The sequence below is a fragment of the Lampris incognitus genome, chromosome 8 (genome assembly GCF_029633865.1).
Source record: "Lampris incognitus isolate fLamInc1 chromosome 8, fLamInc1.hap2, whole genome shotgun sequence".
NCBI lineage: Eukaryota > Metazoa > Chordata > Actinopteri > Lampriformes > Lampridae > Lampris > Lampris incognitus.
Window position 1 is genome coordinate 53,675,016 of NC_079218.1, and position 19,706 is coordinate 53,694,721.

At 41.7% G+C, this 19,706-nt stretch overlaps 1 protein-coding gene across 2 annotated transcripts in view; it reads right to left on the bottom strand.

The window, feature by feature from the left end:
• The window catches only part of LOC130117335 (AP-1 complex subunit beta-1), a 111,707-nt gene that overhangs the window by 77,029 nt on the left and 14,972 nt on the right, over positions 1-19,706 (bottom strand). For both annotated transcript variants that reach the window (XM_056285551.1, XM_056285550.1), the window contains exons 3-8: positions 18,023-18,128; positions 8,463-8,598; positions 8,063-8,308; positions 2,079-2,269; positions 1,287-1,508; positions 930-1,050 (exon numbers count right to left, since the gene is read on the bottom strand). In XM_056285551.1, the coding sequence (XP_056141526.1) occupies positions 930-1,050; positions 1,287-1,508; positions 2,079-2,269; positions 8,063-8,308; positions 8,463-8,598; positions 18,023-18,128 (1,022 nt within the window). The remainder of the gene's footprint in view (positions 1-929; positions 1,051-1,286; positions 1,509-2,078; positions 2,270-8,062; positions 8,309-8,462; positions 8,599-18,022; positions 18,129-19,706) is intronic.

Consider the following 19,706-nt stretch of genomic DNA (forward strand, 5'->3'; position numbering starts at 1 on the left):
TGGAATTCACAAAAACTATAGTTCTCAAATTATCAAAAAAAATAAATCTCACCTATCTCTCTTCAGAAGTTATCTACTGCTTTTGTCCAAAATTTGCATGTTGGAGTCCTTTTAAAAACAGGAAGGTTTGAATGCAGAATCCAGTTGACACAAGATTATCAAAATTATGGCTAAGAGGAACAGGAAAAACTTTAAAAAAGATAACTATTGACAAAGTTATGAATTTAAAAATGACCTACAAATTCTCTTCTTCTTGTTATCAGAATTGGGCCATACCAAGAGGGAGGCTATTGGGATATAACAAGTATGTATCTTTTTCGAGAGACATTCACTCCCCAAGCTACTGAGATCTGTTGTTGAACCTTTACCAGTACGATTTATTTATACTCTTATTTAATGCCATAGCTTGTTGTTTCCCTTTATTAAGGAATCTTAGTTTATGGCTTATTGTTTGTTTATTAGTGAATCCTTGTGTACTGACTTTTGGGTTGAGATTTTTAATCCAAAAAATAATGATAGTTTTACTTGGTTTATGTAATAGACTGTGCTGAATGCTATACTAAACTGTTTTGTCATGTTCTTATCTTGTGTGAATAAACCCCCTTAGTCATGTGCATGATGCTATCCATCTAAAGTTTTATTTTATTTATCTATTTTAGAGCTGTGTATTGAGGCCATAGATTTTACAGTCCTATTTTAGCGTTGCTCTTTTTGGAGGTGCAACATAAACCCGTGTATAATTTGATCACAAGTCGGCAAGTTGCAACATCTATTTTTAACGAAGTTGATATTGCATTTATATTTTTATGGCAAAACCATTTGTCATAGAAAACATACTTTAAAAATGCTGACATTAGCAACATACTATAATAACTGTTTGTAACTTTAGAGTAGGATTCTTTGAAAGAAGACCTTTTTCTGTTTTATACCTGGGCAATGTTGGCCTGGGAGGCCAGGCGGATCATGATGTCCAGTTTCTCCAGTTTCACATAGATCGGGTCATTGTATTTGACAAAGAACACCTTGATCTCCTGCTTCAGGATCTCAGGCCTAACCAAAGAAAGCACATAACACATAAGACTATGTGCAAACTTTATCAAGTATAAACAATTAGCATACAGAGCATACGAAGAAATGTGGTGTCGATGATCTAAAGCTAACGGTCACTGCAGGGAAATAAAAATGTCAATAACAGAAAAAATAAAACATAAAACTACTGTACATTTGCCAATGCTGCAACTACAACTTTCTGAATCAAGCTCATGTTATGAGGTGTGACTGAAGACCTTTTCTGGACGATGAGGTTGATGTTCCTCAGCGCCACATACTGGACCTCGGGCTCCCCAGAGAGTAATGTGACCAGTGGTGGGGACAGTTTCTTCATCAGGGTGTTGTAGTAATCTGACTCCTTCGGCAGAAGCTCCAAGAACTTCATCAGCACCTTGACAGCTGAAAGCACCACTGCTGAGTTCGCATGGGAAAGCCGGGGGGTGACACGCTCACAGATGCTTAAGAGGTGAGCAGAGAGGAATAGAATTATTAAAGAAAATCACAGGAGAGGTTCATCTGCATCTTGTTTGAGAATAGGGGGGCTATAACTAAGTATCTGGTATAAGTAAACCAAGCTGTTGTGTGGCATATCAAGGTAGCTTAGAAGCTTCAAACCAGTCTGACATTGTAAAAATCAGTATTGGTGAAAATGGCATATTAAAAAAAAAAAGCTCACTTAGGACACTTGAAGTTCAGCATTTTCTAACCAAGTGATCAAATCCACAAACCTAAAATATAACTTGCTCATAAGAAATCCACAATATCCATTGTCATTTAACGAGTTGTAGGTTTCTCCTTAGGGTATTATGAGTACTAATATCAAGTTGCTAGTTATAATCTGTATACCACTTAATTGCCATTGCAATGGCTCCAGTCTGCTCTCCTACTGTACTTATATTATCTGACTCAACAGATGTTTCCATTCTGAAAAGTGTGACTCCAAGCTACATACTGCATGTGTTTTTCATGGTGTGTGCTGAACAGTTACTTGACAACTTATTTCCACCTCACATCTGACTGATTGCTACCTTTGGGCCTCTCGGTCATCCTTAGGATTGTAGTTAGACAGGCAGTCTAGGATGAAAATCTGCCCCCACTCTGTGCACTCATTGAGGGCTGTCAGCAGCTTGTTGATGTTCTGGGGGTTAAGGTCTAGCAGATTGCTGTTAGGATGCGACTCGCTAATCTCTGACAGTGCAGCCACCGCATTGGCAACAACCTAGAGGTAAGAGATCATTTTTTGATGAGACCTTTAATGTAATTAAACTCTAACTATAGTGTTGAAACTGTAGAGTTCAATACTTGAGGAATCATGTGAGTAAAATTTGACTTAGAACCCCTGAAAACATGGTTTCAAAAATTAAGAACATCTACAAGATTTTACAAATGAGTGACTTAGAATGTATCCCAGAAAGTTGAATCAGTTCATCTGGACACAAGATTTACTGGGAGAAAAGTTTTATCGCTCATCTAAGTGACTTCGTCAGTCTCAACTGACCACCCTTATAAACAATACAGTTGCATAACGACCAAAACCAACAATCGGTTTCATATGAATATTGCTGTGACCATTAACTAGTAACAATGGCCATGTATACTATTCACAGAGGATTGGTTAACAGTTGCAATCACAGACAGCATTGTAAGATGGTGACAGATGTACTCTTACCCCGCACTCGGTTCAGGGATGGTCGTTCCCTCGTCACACAGATGGGCTCTTTGACCCCCCATTTAAACAAGTGGCCCTCCCTATCAAGGATGTGCACATCCTCATCCTTGAGTGGTCATTGGCCTGTAGATGGGTGTAGACTGCGGAGTCCTGGCCTGATGAAGTAGCTCTTCTGTGCTAACCCTAACCTAACCCTAACCCTCTTACAATGCAATAACACTTACCTGGGTTATTGAGCATGCATCAAGACGACTTAAATGTACTAACCAAAGTTAGGAAGAAAAATAAACTTAAATGAATAGCACACAAAAAACTAATCTGTTTGATCAGGACTGTGTGGGTGTGGTCCAATCCTAACTTATAATGACTGACAGTGGCATTTCACCAGCAAAATAAACAACCCAACAACAGGGTGATCAAAGACAAGTAGTTAGTGTGTTGATAAAAATGGCAACATCAGGTAGGATCGGCATGGTGCAGTCATACATACAAACCAGTAGTTTCCAACTTTCTTGAGGATGAGCTGGAGGCCTCATTATTGGTAAAGTGACAACTTTGCACTACCCAACCACACAGTGACTTACAAAGCAGAACGTACAGGGAGACAAATTGATAACGTAAAAATCTATCACATAATATAGCTTGGCCAAGATAAGTTATGTGATAAAATGTTCCATGTCTTTACAATATGACTGCATAATTAGGGTCTGGAACAAATGATGTTGCTCCATGTAGTACATGGAGCAACATCATTTGTTCTCTCTTCTTTCCTTTGGGGCTTGCCGCAAACAGGGAAGGTGTGTGAGCATCCCTGTTATTGGTTTGATGGAATTAATTGTGTTTGGCTCTCTCTCATATTGGCTGCCTGTTTCTTTATTTTATTAAAAGTTAAGTTAGGAAAACCCAAATGTTTAGTTATAATGATAACTCCGAGTTTCGACTTGGCTAATATTGATCTATCTAATTAACTTAGTTCTTTATTAAAACTCCTCCATACCGAGCCCTCTCCATACCAAATTTTGTGCAATAAGCACAATGCTTTCTAAAACATTCCCTATGGCCTGCAGTTTTATAAAACTTCAGTAAACCTAACCCCTCTATTCCGATATTCCAAAAGACATTCTCGGTAAGATATTTAACCGTAGGATAACTAGGGCTGTCACGATCATTAAATTTTAGTTGACGATTAATTGTCATACAAATAATCGTGATTAATGATTTAATTGTCTTTTTCTTTTTTCTTTTTGGCTTCCCCCCCCTTTTCTCCCCAATTGTACTTGGCCAATTACCCTATTTTCTGAGCCGTCCCGGTTGCCGCTCCACCCCCTCTGCAAAACCGGGGAGGGCTGCAGACTACCACATGCCTCCTCCAATACATGTGGCGTCTCCAGCCGCTTCTTTGGATTGCAGTTTTGGAGATGCATGTTTTTCCTGGTAATTTGTACTGCTTGTCAAACTTTTGCAGCATTTCTTTAAATGTTGGTTTTTCAACCGTATTGAATGCATTTCTTTGGCTATATACCGCGTTACACTGTCTGTTAACGTGTACCATCTAGTACTGTCACGTTTATATTTAGACACTCGTCCGAAAGCTTCAGGAACAGCCAGTTGCCAGGATGGAACTGCGGCGGTGGCTGTCTTTCCAAGTTTGGCGAATTGGGGTGGGGTGGTGGATCCGTAGATGTTTTTTTATTTTTTATTTTTTTATTTGCGGTATTAGCGCTTTTGACCGCTACCTTTTTTGCTGCAAATCCGACAAATCACCTCCTCCAAGTTATTGGGCTCTCCTTTTTCATTTGGCTTAATACCAAAACGTGCCCACAGCGTTGCTGTGGGGTTTGACTTTACAACTATGTCCATGACGTTAACGTCGAATATTATAGTGACCCTTCGCTAAGCCACGCCCTGAAACGCAGACTGGCCAGTCACAGCGCAGCATAGGACAGGCTCTGACAAAAAAATACATGAATAAAAACTTCTCACTGATAAATAATTCATTTTTGTAGCTTCTGGGGGTTCCACATGAGTGGCCACATTTAGAGCTAGCGCCAGAGCTCGGCCAAACAAGACACCGCTATGTTCACAACGGAGAGGAGGGAAAGTGCCAGAGGGCTTAAAGAGAAGAGAAATATCCACTGACAGAAAGGGAGGTCTGAGACTTTCATGGCGGCGTTTCAGATTTTCTTAATTTTCGAGCTGGTTTTGTGGCCTTTTAGCTAGTTATGGTTAAACGTTGTGCCTGGGGCACTTGCAACAGTGACACTCGTTACCCGGACAAGTTGGGAGGAGATATACATTTTTTTCCCTTTCCAAAACCAAAATCAAACCCTGAAAAATGTAGGCTGTGGATAAAGCTTCAAATCTAGTTGAACCCCTGAAAGATCAACAAGCACAGCTTTGTCTGCTCCAAGGTAAGTAATTACTTTTATTAACCGTAAAATAATGTAAAAGCTTGACGGGCTTAGCAACAGTAACTAAGGAGGGCGGGCCTTAGCGAAGGGTGAATTCACCACTCATGTGCCAGGGGGGCAACAAGATGACGTCATTAAAAGAGCGCCAGTCAAACAACAAACGGTGGAAAACAACGTGGAAATACTGATGGAATATGACATTTCTGTTAGTTTCATCCAGCTGTTTTTATACAAATGAATAGAAACGACTCAGCGATTATGCGAAATGATCGCAGTCAGGTCAAATAACCGTGATCAGGCGATTACATAATAATTGTGACAGTCCAATGGATAACTACACTGTATCAGATGTGGTGTTACTGGGTGTGACGTGACTGTCAAACCAATCATTAAATACTAACATCATTAAGCCCTCCCAGGAGCTTAATGATGTTGGTATTCTTCTGGCCGTGTTCAGCATGGATATCAAATGTTGCCAAAAATCCAGCACAGTTTAGACCCATGCCATGCTAAACCATGCGCTAATAGAAATGCCACTGGAATAGTTTCCTAGCTCAGAACTGTTCAGCCTTTCTTTAGAAAGCTACAATTAGATTTGCTTTGGAATGTGAGATTTTAGATACAGTAATTGAAATATAGCTGCGAGCAGAGACGAGGCGACCAAGTAGTCCAACTACATACTTGGGAATGAGTCCCAAGTCCATATACCAAGTTTAGTGTAAATACAGCCAAGCGTTGCTGAGATATCCCCTCAGTTCCTGTTTGAAGTCTTCGCAGCTGAATTCAGTTGGCGGTGACAGACAAACTCTTTTAGAAATCCAAAATCTATCTGATAACTTAACATTTGGTGAAGATTGGGGAAACCTTTGTGGCCTGAGAAAATATGACAGCTGCATCATTTAGGCTGACATGAAAAGTTGCCACGTCTTGGCCTTGGGACCCCCCACGGTATCACCAGACATTTGAATCAGTTGTTTAAGTTAAACACAACAGTTATTAGCCAAAACAACATTTTGCTAGTTGAGGCACTCCTTAGTAACCACACAATGACAAAAAATCTATTGCGCATCCCCAAAAAGATGTCCCAAGTCCATATTCCAAGTTTGATGTCAATATATCGAACAGTTGCTGAGATATGACCTCACTGCCTATTTGGCGGCTATGCCGCCAGTTTTGATTGGCTGTAACGGTCAAACAGTTTCAAAAATCAAAGATCCATATGATAACTTTTGTAAGGCTTGGTCTGAAGATCACCTGTAGTAAATTTGGTGAAAATTGGACAAAATGTGGCCTGTTGTGAGGAAGCCTGGCCTGAGCGGCTAAAATGTAGGAGGCAGACTCAGAACTGTTTCCATCCAACCAGCGTGATTTATTTACAGGGTGTAGCTACATGTTTCCATCCAACCAGAGTGATTTATTTACAGGGTGTAGCTACATGTTTCCATCCAACCAGCATGATTTATTTACAGGGGGTAGCTACATGTGAAACAGTAAAAAAAATATGGACAAAGCAAAAGAAACTAACCTCTAACTTGACATAACTGAACAAAACGCAACTCATAATAACAGAGATTAAATTAACAGCACATGCACACATCTACACCCAGACATCCTACCCCCTAACAACTCAAAAGCTACCGCTTAAATACTCCTCGGTGTCAGTCAGCAGCAACTGAGTTTTAGGCTGACCCACTGTGGCAAGGAAAGCCAACACCTGGTAACTGAGATGATGATGGATAAATGGTTGTGTTCTCACCCATTCTATCACACACACACACACCCGCCCCCTTAAGACCGTTACTTCTCAGAGTCATGGGACAGGAAGTCAGCAATGACATTCTTGTGTCCCGGTCTGTACCTGACCTGAAAACGATAAGAGCTGGAGAGACAAGTACCATCTGGTAATTCTAGCGTTAGTGTCTTTCATATTGTGGATCCACCGCAATGCACGATGGTCAGTATTGTCTTCCAATTGCAATTACTGACTCCTGTAGGTGGAAGGGTACCTGTATAGCTATGGGTGGATCTAGAGGAAATAGCTTGTTCTTCAATAAACATGTTCTGCCCAGAGAAACCGGCAGCTGGCAGGTGAAAAAAAATGATTTGGCTGACTTCACAAGGAAGTCTTGCCCTCTCCAACCATTGCAGGGTTTGTACAATGGTGAGACCCAGGAAAATAAGGAATTGGACATGCCAAATGGGGATGAAAAAGGGGGTAAAATCAAGAGATTCTTCAAAATGTCCAGTCCAATAGAATTTGAAAGAAGACCTACCTATCTAGATGTGCATCACATAAATATATAGATAAATAAATAGCAGAATAAATAAAATCAGGTAATCACACTCATATTCTGAAAGCCGAATTCCTTGGTAAACAAACCAAAAGGGTTGGGCCCAAGGCCATTTGGTTTAGAGAAGTTTTACTGTAAATCTAATAAACTAGTCAACTTTTTGTTTGTAATGTCCCTTGTGTTCTTTAATTTTTCGCATTGATCATTAACATTCTTTATTCAAAGATGCAAGTATCAGTTACTAACTGTCTCGATTGAACATGGCAAAGGTGTAGCTGGCATAAGCATAATTCTTACTGGTACATTTGATAATGTGGAATTACCCGAGAACAAGTTTTTTGTCCATTACAGCCCCCACTAACTGAAACCAGAGAGAGTATATGGGGGGGGATGCAGATCTCATTAGGAATGACTAAAACTGTTGTTCCTTTTGCAGTCACTTGTATGTTGGGGCAGAACCCTACAGTTTATAGTAAAAAGCTGATAAAGGAAAAAGCTTTCACAGGCTTTAGGTGGACAAACCAAGGGTGTAATAAATGCTCTTTGTCAGTATTTTATGTGTCATATAAAAATACTTGTTGGCATATTGAAAACACTGTGCATGTAGTGAACAAAAAATGAGTAATCAGCTCGGGACATACCATGGGATTCGAGTCAGCAATGAGGTCCCTTAGGGAATCCAGGAAGCCCTGGTCCTCCACCATCTGGGCATTAATGTCATGAAGCTTGGCCACACAAACCGCTGCTGTCTTTCTGACATAGGGGTCCTCATCCTTCAGACACTTTCTTAGCGGCTCACACAGGTATTCAGTGATCTTGTCCACTCGAATGCAGCCCATGGTGCGCACAGCCAGAGCTCGAATCAGTGGGTTAGGGTCTTCACAATCCTTAGGGGCAGGGAAGGGATACAACATTTACAGTAAATTTTAACCCTAAATTGTGTTGTGGTGAAACTAAATTACCTACAACCACCATATCATGTGCAGTACATAATTCGTATCAATCTATACTATTCTTTCAGGTGTAAATGAGGGCCCTTGCCTTGACAAAGCTATTGACAGCCATGATGGCCATGTCTGGTTGGCTCTTGGCATAATTCATCAAGTAGAGGTAGACCAGCTTCTTAAGCTCCAGGTTGTCAGTCTGCATGCAATTAACCACATCTGGGAACAAAGAGCTGAAGGCAAAATAGACTTGAGATTTTAGGATTTCAGTTAAGAACATGTAGAAAAATAACATAATCAACAAGAGCATATGATTCTACTTGGCATGCAAGCACCTTAAGTTCCAAGTAGGGATGCTCCAATTGGGGGTCCCGATCACCGGAATGAGAATTGGCTGATAACAATCACCGATCACAGGGTGAGTGGGGAGATGGGGAATTTCCCATTTAAAGTGTTCTATTTATTGTTTATTGTTTATTGTATAGCATTATTTATTTATTTAAAATAGTTTAAAATGCTGTCAGTATGTGTATACAGTTTGGTATAACTGCGGCTGGCATATGTCTGTAGCATAGTAGTCAAGTCAATTTTATTTGTATAGCCCAATATCACAAATTACAAATTTGCCTCAAGGGGCTTTACAGCATCACAACATCCTGTCCTTAGGCCCTCGCATCGGATAAGGAAAAACTCCCTAAAAAAAAACCTTTAACAGGGAGAAAAAATAGGAAGAAACCCCAGGGAGAGCAACAGCGGACGGATCTCTCTCCCAAGACGGACAGCGTACAATGAATGTTGTGTTTACACAATTTACAGAATACACTACTACTACTACTACTACTACTACTACTGTCGGCTGTTTCTGTTAGGGGTCGCTACAGCGGATCATCCGTTTCCATCTCTTCCTGTGCTCTGCATCTTCCTCTGTCACACCAGCCACCTGCATGTCCTCCCTCACCACATCCATAAACCTCCTCTTTGGCCTTCCTCTTTTCCTCTTCCCTGGCAGCTCCATATTCAGCATCCTTCTCCCAATATACCCAGCATCTCTCCTCCACACATGCCCAAACCATCTCAATCTTGCCTCTCTTGCTTTGTCTCCAAACCGTCCAACCTGAGCTGGTATCAGCCTCTAATATACTCGTTCCTAATCCTGTCCTTCATCACTCCCAGTGAAAATCTTAGCATCTTCAACTCTGCCACCTCCAGCTCCACCTCCTGTCTTTTCGTCAGTGCCACTGTCTCCAAACCATATAACATAGCTGGTCTCACAACCATCTTGTAAACCTTCCCTTTAACTCTTGCTGATACCCTTCTGTCCCAAATCACTCCTGACACTCTTCTCCACCCACTCCACCCTCCACTCTCTTCTTCACCTCTCTTCTGCACTCCCCATTACTTTGCACAGTTGACCCCAAGTATTTAAACTCATATGCCTTTATCACCTCTACTCCTTGCGTCCTCACCATTCCATTGTCCTCCCTCTCATTCATGCATAGGTATTCCGTCTTGCTCCTACTGACTTTCATTCCTCTTCTCTCCAGCGCATACCTCCACCTCTCCGGGCTCTTCTCAACCTGCACCCTACTCTTGCTACAGATCACAATGTCAGTTAATTTACAGAATACACTATACACTATCATTTAAATTTTGCACTTGTTGAAGTGGGGCATCACTTTCCAGAGGAAAGAAAATAAGATAAACCAAATTAACCAGTCACAGATCTGAAAGTGTGAAATCTGAATGTGGAATGGCCGGGATGAGAGTTAGCACCTTCAAGTCTGAGGCCATTGTTCTCTAAAGTTATGATCTTACTTAGCGACTTGAATACTTATGAACCCCTGAAATGAGATCCAAGCAGTGGTTACAAGAAAAATACGATAGCTTATCTGAAGATGTTAAAACAGGACAATGAATTTTGACAGAATGTTGTACCACAGATTATACCCAGGGGAAGCTACACCTAGTCTGTACGGGTTACCTACGATACATAAACGGGATGTGCCATTAAGGCCTATTGTCTGTATGATTAACTCAGTGACCTATAACGTCTCTAAGTTTCTGGCATCTATTCTTAACCCATTGGTAGGCAGTAATGAACATCACATTCAGAACACTATGGATTTTGTGGATAAGGTGAGGGACATCATTATGGAGGAGGATAAAACAGTGGTCTCTTATGATGTTAAGTCTCTCTTCATGTGCATTCCTGTTGATGAAGCAGTGGAGGTAGCCCATATGAAACTACAAAACTACCCCACCCTTAGTAATAGGACTACCCTTAACACTGAACAAGTGTGTTTGCTCCTGAAGCTGTGTCTTCAGTCCATGCACTTCACATACAGGGGGCAGCAGCCGGGTGTGCTATGGGGTTCTCCAGTCTCACCTGTAGTGGCCAACTTGTCTATGGAGGAAGTGGAAAAGAAGACTCTGATGTCCAATCCAGGGACACCACCTAGCCATTGGTTCAGATTTGTGGACGACAGCTGGGTTAAAATCAAATCTCAGGATGTACCACATTTCACCGACCACATTAACTCTGTGGACAACCACATCAAGTTCACCAGGGAGGATGTGAAAAATGACAGGTTAGCCTTCTTAGACTGAAATTGCAATTGGTGATGGGGGACATTTGATTGTTGATGTTTACCATAAACCAACACATACTGATCAGTACTTAAGGTTTGACTCTCATCATCCACTGGAGCACAAACTAGGAGTCATCAGGACATTGTACCTCTGAGCTGACAACGTCCCCACTGCTGTGTTGGTGGGGATGGGGAGAAATCCCACATTAAATATGCCCTGGTTAAGTATGGTTATCCTAACTGGGTGTTTGTCAAAGTCTGGAAGATGCCCAAACAGTGCACCAGCCGATCGAAGAGAAGGAGAAGGACAAGGACAAGCATAAACCAGTGGTGATTCTGTATGTGGCTGGAGTGTCAGAAGACTTGAGACGAGTCTCAGCTGCTTTCAAACCCCAAAAAACATTACGCCAAAAATTAATCCACTCCAAGGATCAGGTCATCAGGTACAAACAGAGTGTAAGCTGTTATGTGCTGAGAGGATTGTCATGATTTGTACATTGGGGAAACCAAACAGATGCTGACCAAGAGGATGGCACAATACAGATGAGCTATCATGTCAGGCCAGGACTCCAGTCTACACCCATCTGCAGGCCAGTGGCCACTCTTTCAAGGATGAGGATGTGCACATCCTTGATAGGGAAGAACACTGGTTTGAATGGGGAGTCAAAGAGGCTATCTGTGTGAAGAAGGAATGACAATCCCTGAACCGGGGGGGGGGGCGGCTGAGAGTGCATCTGTCGCCATCTTACAATGCTGTGATTGCAATTATTCCCCAATCCTCTGTGAATAGTACACATGGCCATTGTAACTCTAGTTAATGGTCACGGTAATTTGCATATGAAACTGATCATTGCTTTCAGCCATTATGCCACTGTATTGTTTATAAGAGTGGGGATACCCGCAGTCAGTTGAGACTGAAGAAGTCACTTAGATGAGTGATGAAACGTTTCTCTCAATAAACGTGTCCAGATGACCTGATTCAACTTTCCGTGTTAGGTCCTTTGTTTGCAGTGTCACAGGATTCAAGTCACTGAAGGCAGGCACGATGCAAGCAGTCATGGAGCTGGCAGCAGCCTGAAGAGTGGCTGTGGCACGATGTGCCTGAGAGACTGTGCAACCCCTTGGTTGAACTTATGGAATGAAAGGTGTTGGATTGTCACCATCAAGAGCAAAGCACTGAATCTTAGGTTGTTCAGGAAATGGAATGGGCAGAGATTTGTGTACTTGTGCCCATATTTCCAACTGTTTGAAGTCAATCAAAGGTTCAAATCGGTTAAGGAGGTCTTTTCCGGTGATCAGCAGGACAGTTTGTAAGGGAGACACGTATGCAGGGTGGACAAGGCTTACTTGTCCAACGGTGATGTATCAAAGCCATTTCATTCAAAGTTGTGCCTTCAAGAGAGTATGCCTGAACGTCAAGCAAACAGGTGTACACTTTCAAAAAAATTGTTCAATCGACATGTCTACATTTCAAGCTGAGAAAAGAGCTCTGATGAAATCAAGGTGATATCTGCACCAGAGTCCAGGAGTGCCTCATGCACTAACGTATGTTCAAGAGTCACAAAAATATAGAATTTGCTTGCAGGACCTTTCTCTGGTAGGTTGCACAAAAAATGTTGAAGAGGTAGTTCCTTTTCCATTGTTGGATAGTTATCCCTAAGTGTTGTTCTTCCAGAGTTATTTTGAACAGCAAAGAAAAGCACTCTCAGAAACTGAGGGTGTTGCTATGTTTGGTGGCTGTTTGGGTGTGCTGACTTGGACCAGTATTTGGTCCTCAGGAGAGAATTGAGCATGCCAGGAGGTTACAGAGAAGTCATTTTGTGTTTCCTCCTCCTCCAGTAAAATTTCAATCACATGTATTTGTGTCAAGATCTTCCTTGCTAATGTGGAGCTGTGTGACTTCAATGTCAGCAACAATGTGTTTTCTGTGATGGACTGGATTGTTTTTGACTCTCTGACCTTTGTCATTGAATGAGTCATAGTTAGGTGATTTTTGTCTATCATGTGGGGTAAGCGTGTCTGGGTTCATGCTGATAACTTATCACAATCGCAATGTTTTCCCTATTGGTGGAGATTTCTTCTGCAGCTGTCTGGAAAGGAAAATTGTGGTTCAGCCTTTGAGTAGCCCTGCCTCTCACTAGGGCGTTGTGGCTATGAGGGAGTTGCATCACACAGGAGGTAGTGATGGCCTCCCTCAAACTCCAGGGGCACAGATTTGGAGTCAATATTCAGGACAGCCTTGGACTCTGTGGTTTTAGTCAAGGCTTGCTTATACTTAACAAAACATTTCATGGCCAAGTCACATAGCTGTTGACTGTTTAGTGTTCATGGACAAGCTGGAACACGATACATATATATATATATTTGAAGATTGTTGTGTTGTAGTGTTGTTATTCTATATTAAGTACAGTGAGACAGCCACGAAATCGGAGTCAAATTCCACGTATGTGCAAACCTACATGGCCAATAAACATGATTCTGAAAAAATTTAGGGTAGCTCTTTTGCATCAACTTTCATAAGCAGAACGTATGAATGAAAGTTCATGCTTACATGTTTCTGTGGTGTGGGTGGCTGAGGATAACACTTGCTTTTCCAAAGGGCCTTGGGCGTGTTGAAGCAGACTTGGTGGACTTCAGGTTGCCATGGTGACAGCCAGAGAACCATTTTGAAGGAGTTGGTTCAAAGATGTAACGTAGAGAATGGAGCCATGTTGGAGAAGCTCAGTTTAGCGGAGGTAATGCGGAAACAATACACATAAAAGGCGAGGTGACAGGGCCCAATGCAAGAGCCCCACTCTAACCACAAAAGTTGCAAAAAAAGTTTGCAATATGCAAAATAGCAACAAAAGGTTACAATAAAAGGTTAAAAAAATAAATGTGGTGAACTGCCATGCAGCGGCTAAACAGATGTTTTGGGCTTTTTCGTGGTCTTTGAATGTTGCCTGCTTGATGAACTTTCGACTCATCAGCGAAAGTTGAAAATACAAGTCCAAAGGTCTTAAAAAACAGAGCAGGGCATGAAGCCCTAGTTGTAGGCAGATGTTAAACGAAAGATGACACTTTTATGGGCTTTTGAATGAATGTCTTGTTTATTTTTTTGAACAGAAAGGGCGAAAAAAGAATACTGTCAAAATGAAGAAAAATCATCTTATTTATGTCCTAATCTAGGGAGATTATTTGAAGGCTACACAATTTTAATTAGCCTAGATACTCACTCATTTCTGTTGTCAACGTTGACACATCATGTAAATTTATGGGCAAACACTTAGAAATCACATATTATTAATCACACAAGTGAATACAGAATGAAGACAATAAAACTTTAATTCTCTATACTGTGGCTAAGAACTAAGTGGAAGTATATTTCAATTCTACAAGACATTAGTATTCAAATCATTACTATAGAATGCATTCAATAATTAATTTTAAAGACGATTAATGCAATAATGGTCATTCAGCTATGTCAATAATTCAGATGCTTGTCTTACCAAAAACAGTCACTAGGTGGACGCTTCTCCTACCGAAAACGATCACACTAGATGCTCACGCGACAAACAATTCATTAAATCAGAATTTTAATAACTCAGTCATTTTATATCACATAGATATGAGACTTGAACTATTTTTCACGATAACATTTGCTGAGTAATATTAACTGGATTACTAGAAGGTTAAACAGATTTACATTAATTCAGGCACGTACAGAACTAAGGAAAGTTACACTGAAGTCTTCCCAGGAATGCTAGAGAGTTTATGACCTTAGATAAGTTTCAGAGAGTTGAATCAGTTCATCTGGACACAGTGTTTAGTGGGAAAAACATTTCATCACTCATCTAAGTGACATCGTCAAGTCTCAGCTGACTGCAGGAATCCCCAACCTTATAAACAGCACAGTTGCATAACGACCGAAACCAGCAATCGGTTTTATATGCAAATCACCATGACAATCAATTACAGTTACAATGTGTACTATTCAGAGGATTGGGAAAAAGTTGCAATCACAGCATTGTACGATGGCGTACTCAAACGCCCAGTTAGGATAATCACACTTACCCAGAGCCTGTTTAATGTGGGATTTCTCCCCTTCCCTGGGTGCTGTGTCTGTGGGGACATTGTCAGCTCCTTGGTACAACATTCAGATGACTCCTAGTTTGTGCTCCAAGCGATGATGACAGTCAAACCTTAAGTAATGATCAGTATGTGTTGATTTATGGTAAACATCAACAATCAAGGGACAAGGTTGTTCATTGTCTCCAATTCTGTTTGTGATATTCATGGACAGGATCTCAAGGTGCAGCCAAGGTGAGGATGATGTCCATTTTGGGAACCTCAGAATTGCATCTCTGCTCTTTGCAGATGATGTGGTTTTGTTGGCTTCATCAGAACGCGACTTCCAGCACGGACTGTGGTGGTTTGCAGCTAAGTGTGAAATGGCCGGGATGAGAGTCAGCACCTCCAAGTCTACGACCATGGTTCTCTACCAGAAAATGGTGGACTGCTCCCTCCGAGTTGGGGATGAGTTGTTGCCTCAAGTGAAGGAGTTCAAGTATCTTGGGGTCTTGTTCACGAGTGATGGTAGGATGGCACGGGAGATTGACAGGCGGATTGGTGCAGCATCAGCAGTAATGCGGACGTTGTACCGGGCCGTTGTGGTGAAGAGGGAGCTGAGCCAGAAGGCAAAGCTCTCAATTTACCAGTCAATCTTCGTTCCAGCCCTCACCTATGCCCATGAACTTTGGGTAGTGACCGAAAGGGTGAGATCGCAGATACAAGCAGCTGAAATGAGTTTCCTCCGTAGGGTGTCTGGGCTCTGCCTTAGAGATAGGGTGAGGAGCTCAGACATCTGGAGGGAGCTCAGAGTAGAGCTGCTGCTCCTTCGTGTCGAAAGGAGCCAGTTGTGGTGGTCAGGCATCTGATTAGGATGCCTCCTGGGCACCTTCCTTTGGAAGTTTACTGGGCATGGCCAACTGGGAGGAGACTACATGTCCAATCTGGCTTGGGAACATCTTGGGACTCCCAGGAGGACTTGGAGGGTGTTGCTGGGGAGAAGGACGTCTGGAGTGCCCTACTTAGCTTGCTGCCACTGCGACCGGACCCCGGAGAAGCAGCTGATGACGAGATGAGATGAGATCAAAAACCAAATGTCCACCATCATCAATTGCAATTTCACATTCTAAGGCTAACCTGTCATTTTTCACATCCTCCCTGGTGAACTTAATGTAGTTTGTGTCACCTGTTCGTTCAACACCTGGCTCTGTGCCTTCCGGAGGATCTTGCTAACTCAGTGCCCCTTTACAGAAGATTTAATTTGCAGGCTCTTAGGTGAAATCCCACTCTGCATGCATCTGAGGCTGAATCTCAGGTAGTTCATTTGGTTCCATACTGTGATTACAACTATTCCCCAATCCTCTGTGAATAGTACACATGGCTATTGGAACTTTAATTAATGAACACCGCAATTTACACATGAAACTGAATGTTGGTTTCGGTTGTTATGCAACTGTGCTGTTTATAAGGTTAGGGATACCTGCGGTCAGCTGAGAGTGATGAAGACATTTAGATGAGAGATGAGTTTCTCCCACTAAATTTTATGTCCAGATGAACTGATTCAACTTTCTGGGATTTATTTCCTTACCTGGATCATTGAGCATGCATCAACAGACCTTAGATAAGATTACAAGCATTTGGCAATGGCTCCAATAAGGGGGGTTGGATGTGTTTGTGTGCGTGTTTGTGTGTGTGTGTGTGTGTGTGTGTGTGCGTGCGTGCGTGCGTGCGTGCGTGCGTGCGTGCGTGCGTGTGTGTATGCGAAAGAGAGAGGTTGGAGGACCAAGAAGGTCTCCCAATAAAATTTGTCCTTCTTTCCTGTAAAGTTCAAAAGTAATTCATGATTATAACATTAGAGAGAGAGAGAGAGAGAGAGAGAGAGAGAGAGAGAGAGAGAGAGAGAGAGAGAGAGAGAGAGAGAGAGAGAGAGAGAGAGAGAGAGAGAGAGAGAGAGTTAACCAATTCAAGTCATTGTCCTGTCTCCATCATATGGTGAGGTTAGAGTTCCTGTCTTGTGTGGGAATGAGATTAAATCTTGTTCATGTGATCAATGGTGATGATGACCTGGACAGGTTGTTAAGTGGTCCATGTGAATCTGATAACCATGTCTGGTTAATGTCAAGTTGACACCTTTATATGAGGTGAACGGGGGGCCACTTGTGTGTGAGTTTGCCCTTGTGTACACACAAGCAGAACCTCAGATTAAACCAGAATGTAGTTCCCCATGACCCTGAGAGCAGGATAAGCAGTTTGGATAATGGACAGATAACAATGGATGAGTTTCTGGAAGAATCCAAACTTGAATGCCTGGGTTCACTACACATGCATGAAATATTTACACCCTGGAAAGATATTGCGTGGAACAATATAGCATGGATCCAAGTAGGTAATAAGTCATCGGAACCCTTCATCTTCCACTACAGAAAGAGGCTGCTGACCAAGGCCAGTGAATTCCATTATCTTGGCTGATATTTCTTTTGACTTCTTACTGTCACTGCTATAGGGATCCTGCTGTTTAAATGTCTCCCTGACAACTGAGTGACAAACTACTGAGTTACTAATGGGTTAACTCGCTTTACTGACTTTGCTTGCCTTTCATACTTGCCATTATCTTTGATGAAAGGAATTCTCCAGTGTCTAATGAGGTTCGTGGTATTAAAATATTGTTGTCGTGTTCCACCGCGAAGGATTTCTGCATAACACACATATACATCGCATATAGCGATTTTATGTATTGTCTTTTTTGGACACCTTATAGAACTGCCAGAGCAATAAAGCTAGTTTAGCGAGCTTATTTTGCCGCACAGAGAAACGTCTCACAAATTTTGTGTCATCTGTTTGGCTCTTCTGATTGGCCTTTATAGAGAGCGCTGATCAAACTATTTACAATGAATGCCAGCCGAAAACTATTGGCGGCCGATCAATCGGAGCATCCCTAGTCCCAAGGAAAGCAACAGAACGAAGAGATGACAAAAATTTTACATGTACACAATGTAAATTTGTACAATTTTTTTGGCTGTACCTCACATCCTTGCCCACAGTCATGGCAGCAATGACCTTCTTTACTGCCTCCTTTCGCTTCTCTTTTTTCTCATTGTTCAGTTCTGCCTTCAGCTCAAAGATCTCACCTGAAAAGAACGTCCCACATTAATGATAATCCGAGCTACTCAGCAATATGTCTGCTCGATACTTTGTCATTAAAAAAGTGTTAACCTTTCAATCAAACAGAGGTAAACCTTCCTAACCTTTTTAATATCTATCTCAGGCATGTATGTAAGTAACCGTCTAACAATCTATTTCAGCATCTCTGATATATTCTCTGCACCATTGCACTTTATCACCTCTTATTTCACCTGTATATAGTCAGTCCTTGTGTATATGTCTGAAGATTGTTAATAATAACAATAAATCAATCTTATATAGCGCTTTTCTAATACTCAAAGTCACTTTACAATAAACAGGGTGAAACAAGACGACAGATAAACAACACAGACATACAGGGGTGGACGGGAAGGGGGGCTAAAAGAGGGATATTGTTGTGTTGTAGTATTGTTATTCTGTTAAGTACACTGAGAGAGCCACGAAACCGGAGTCAAATTCCATGTATGTGCAAACCTACATGGCCAATTAACATGATTCTGATTCTGATACAGCAGAATTTGAATACCAGAAAATACTGAGATTTTTTTTGTTTGTTTTTCAACCGACAACATCAGCTGCACCACACAACTTTGCTCAAAACTACCTACCATGGGCACAAGATTTTCAGTGCCCCCAGCCTGCACAAGCTGTTCTCCACCATTTCATCTGTCCTCTGCCCCCCCCTTCTGTTTTCTATATACATGCTGCCTCTTAGCCAGGTTATTCAAAACCATGATGTGCTTAACCATTTTTATGATGACAACATTCAGTTATACATGCCACTAAAACCCACAGATCCTAGCAGCCTAGCAAATCTCTCAACTTGCCTCTGATATTAAATCCTGGATGCCCCAAAATTTCTTAAATTTAGTGATGATAAGTCTGAGGTCGTTCTGTTCAGTCCCCCAAACTCCATCAGCCCTTTTGGTACTAATCTTGCTGGTCTGTCAAATAGTCTTAAGCAGGCTGCTAGGAATCTAGGGGTAATACTCGATGCTAACCTCTGTTTTGATAATCAAATCGAACATGTTGTTCAGTCATGTTTTTTCCCCACTCAAGGTAATCCCTAAAATTGGGTCATTTTTATCAATTGCTGACCTACAAAAAGGTCTACATACTTTTATTCATTCTCGGCTTGATTATTGCAAAGCACTTTACTTGGGTATCAGCCAGGGTTCTCTCCACCATCTGCAGGTGGTACAACAACACTGCTGCTCGAATCATTACCGGAATAAAGAGGCATAACCACATCGCTTCTGTGCTTGCCTCCCTACACTGGCTCCCTGTTAGATTTTGAATTGATTTTAAAAATGTATTGTTCACTTTTAAGACCTTAAACGGTCTTGCTCCTAAATACATTTCTGATTTCCTGACCTGGTATACGCCCTCTCGACCATTAAGATCTGCAGATGGAGCCCTGCTGGTTATTCTCAGGTCACGGTTTGAAATAAAGGGTGATCGAGCTTTTGCTGTAGAGCCCCCATGCTGTGGAATTCTCTCTTGTTACCTCCTTTGCTCATGTCCTTTTGTCTAATTCTCATTTTTTCCTTGTCTGATTTTATTTT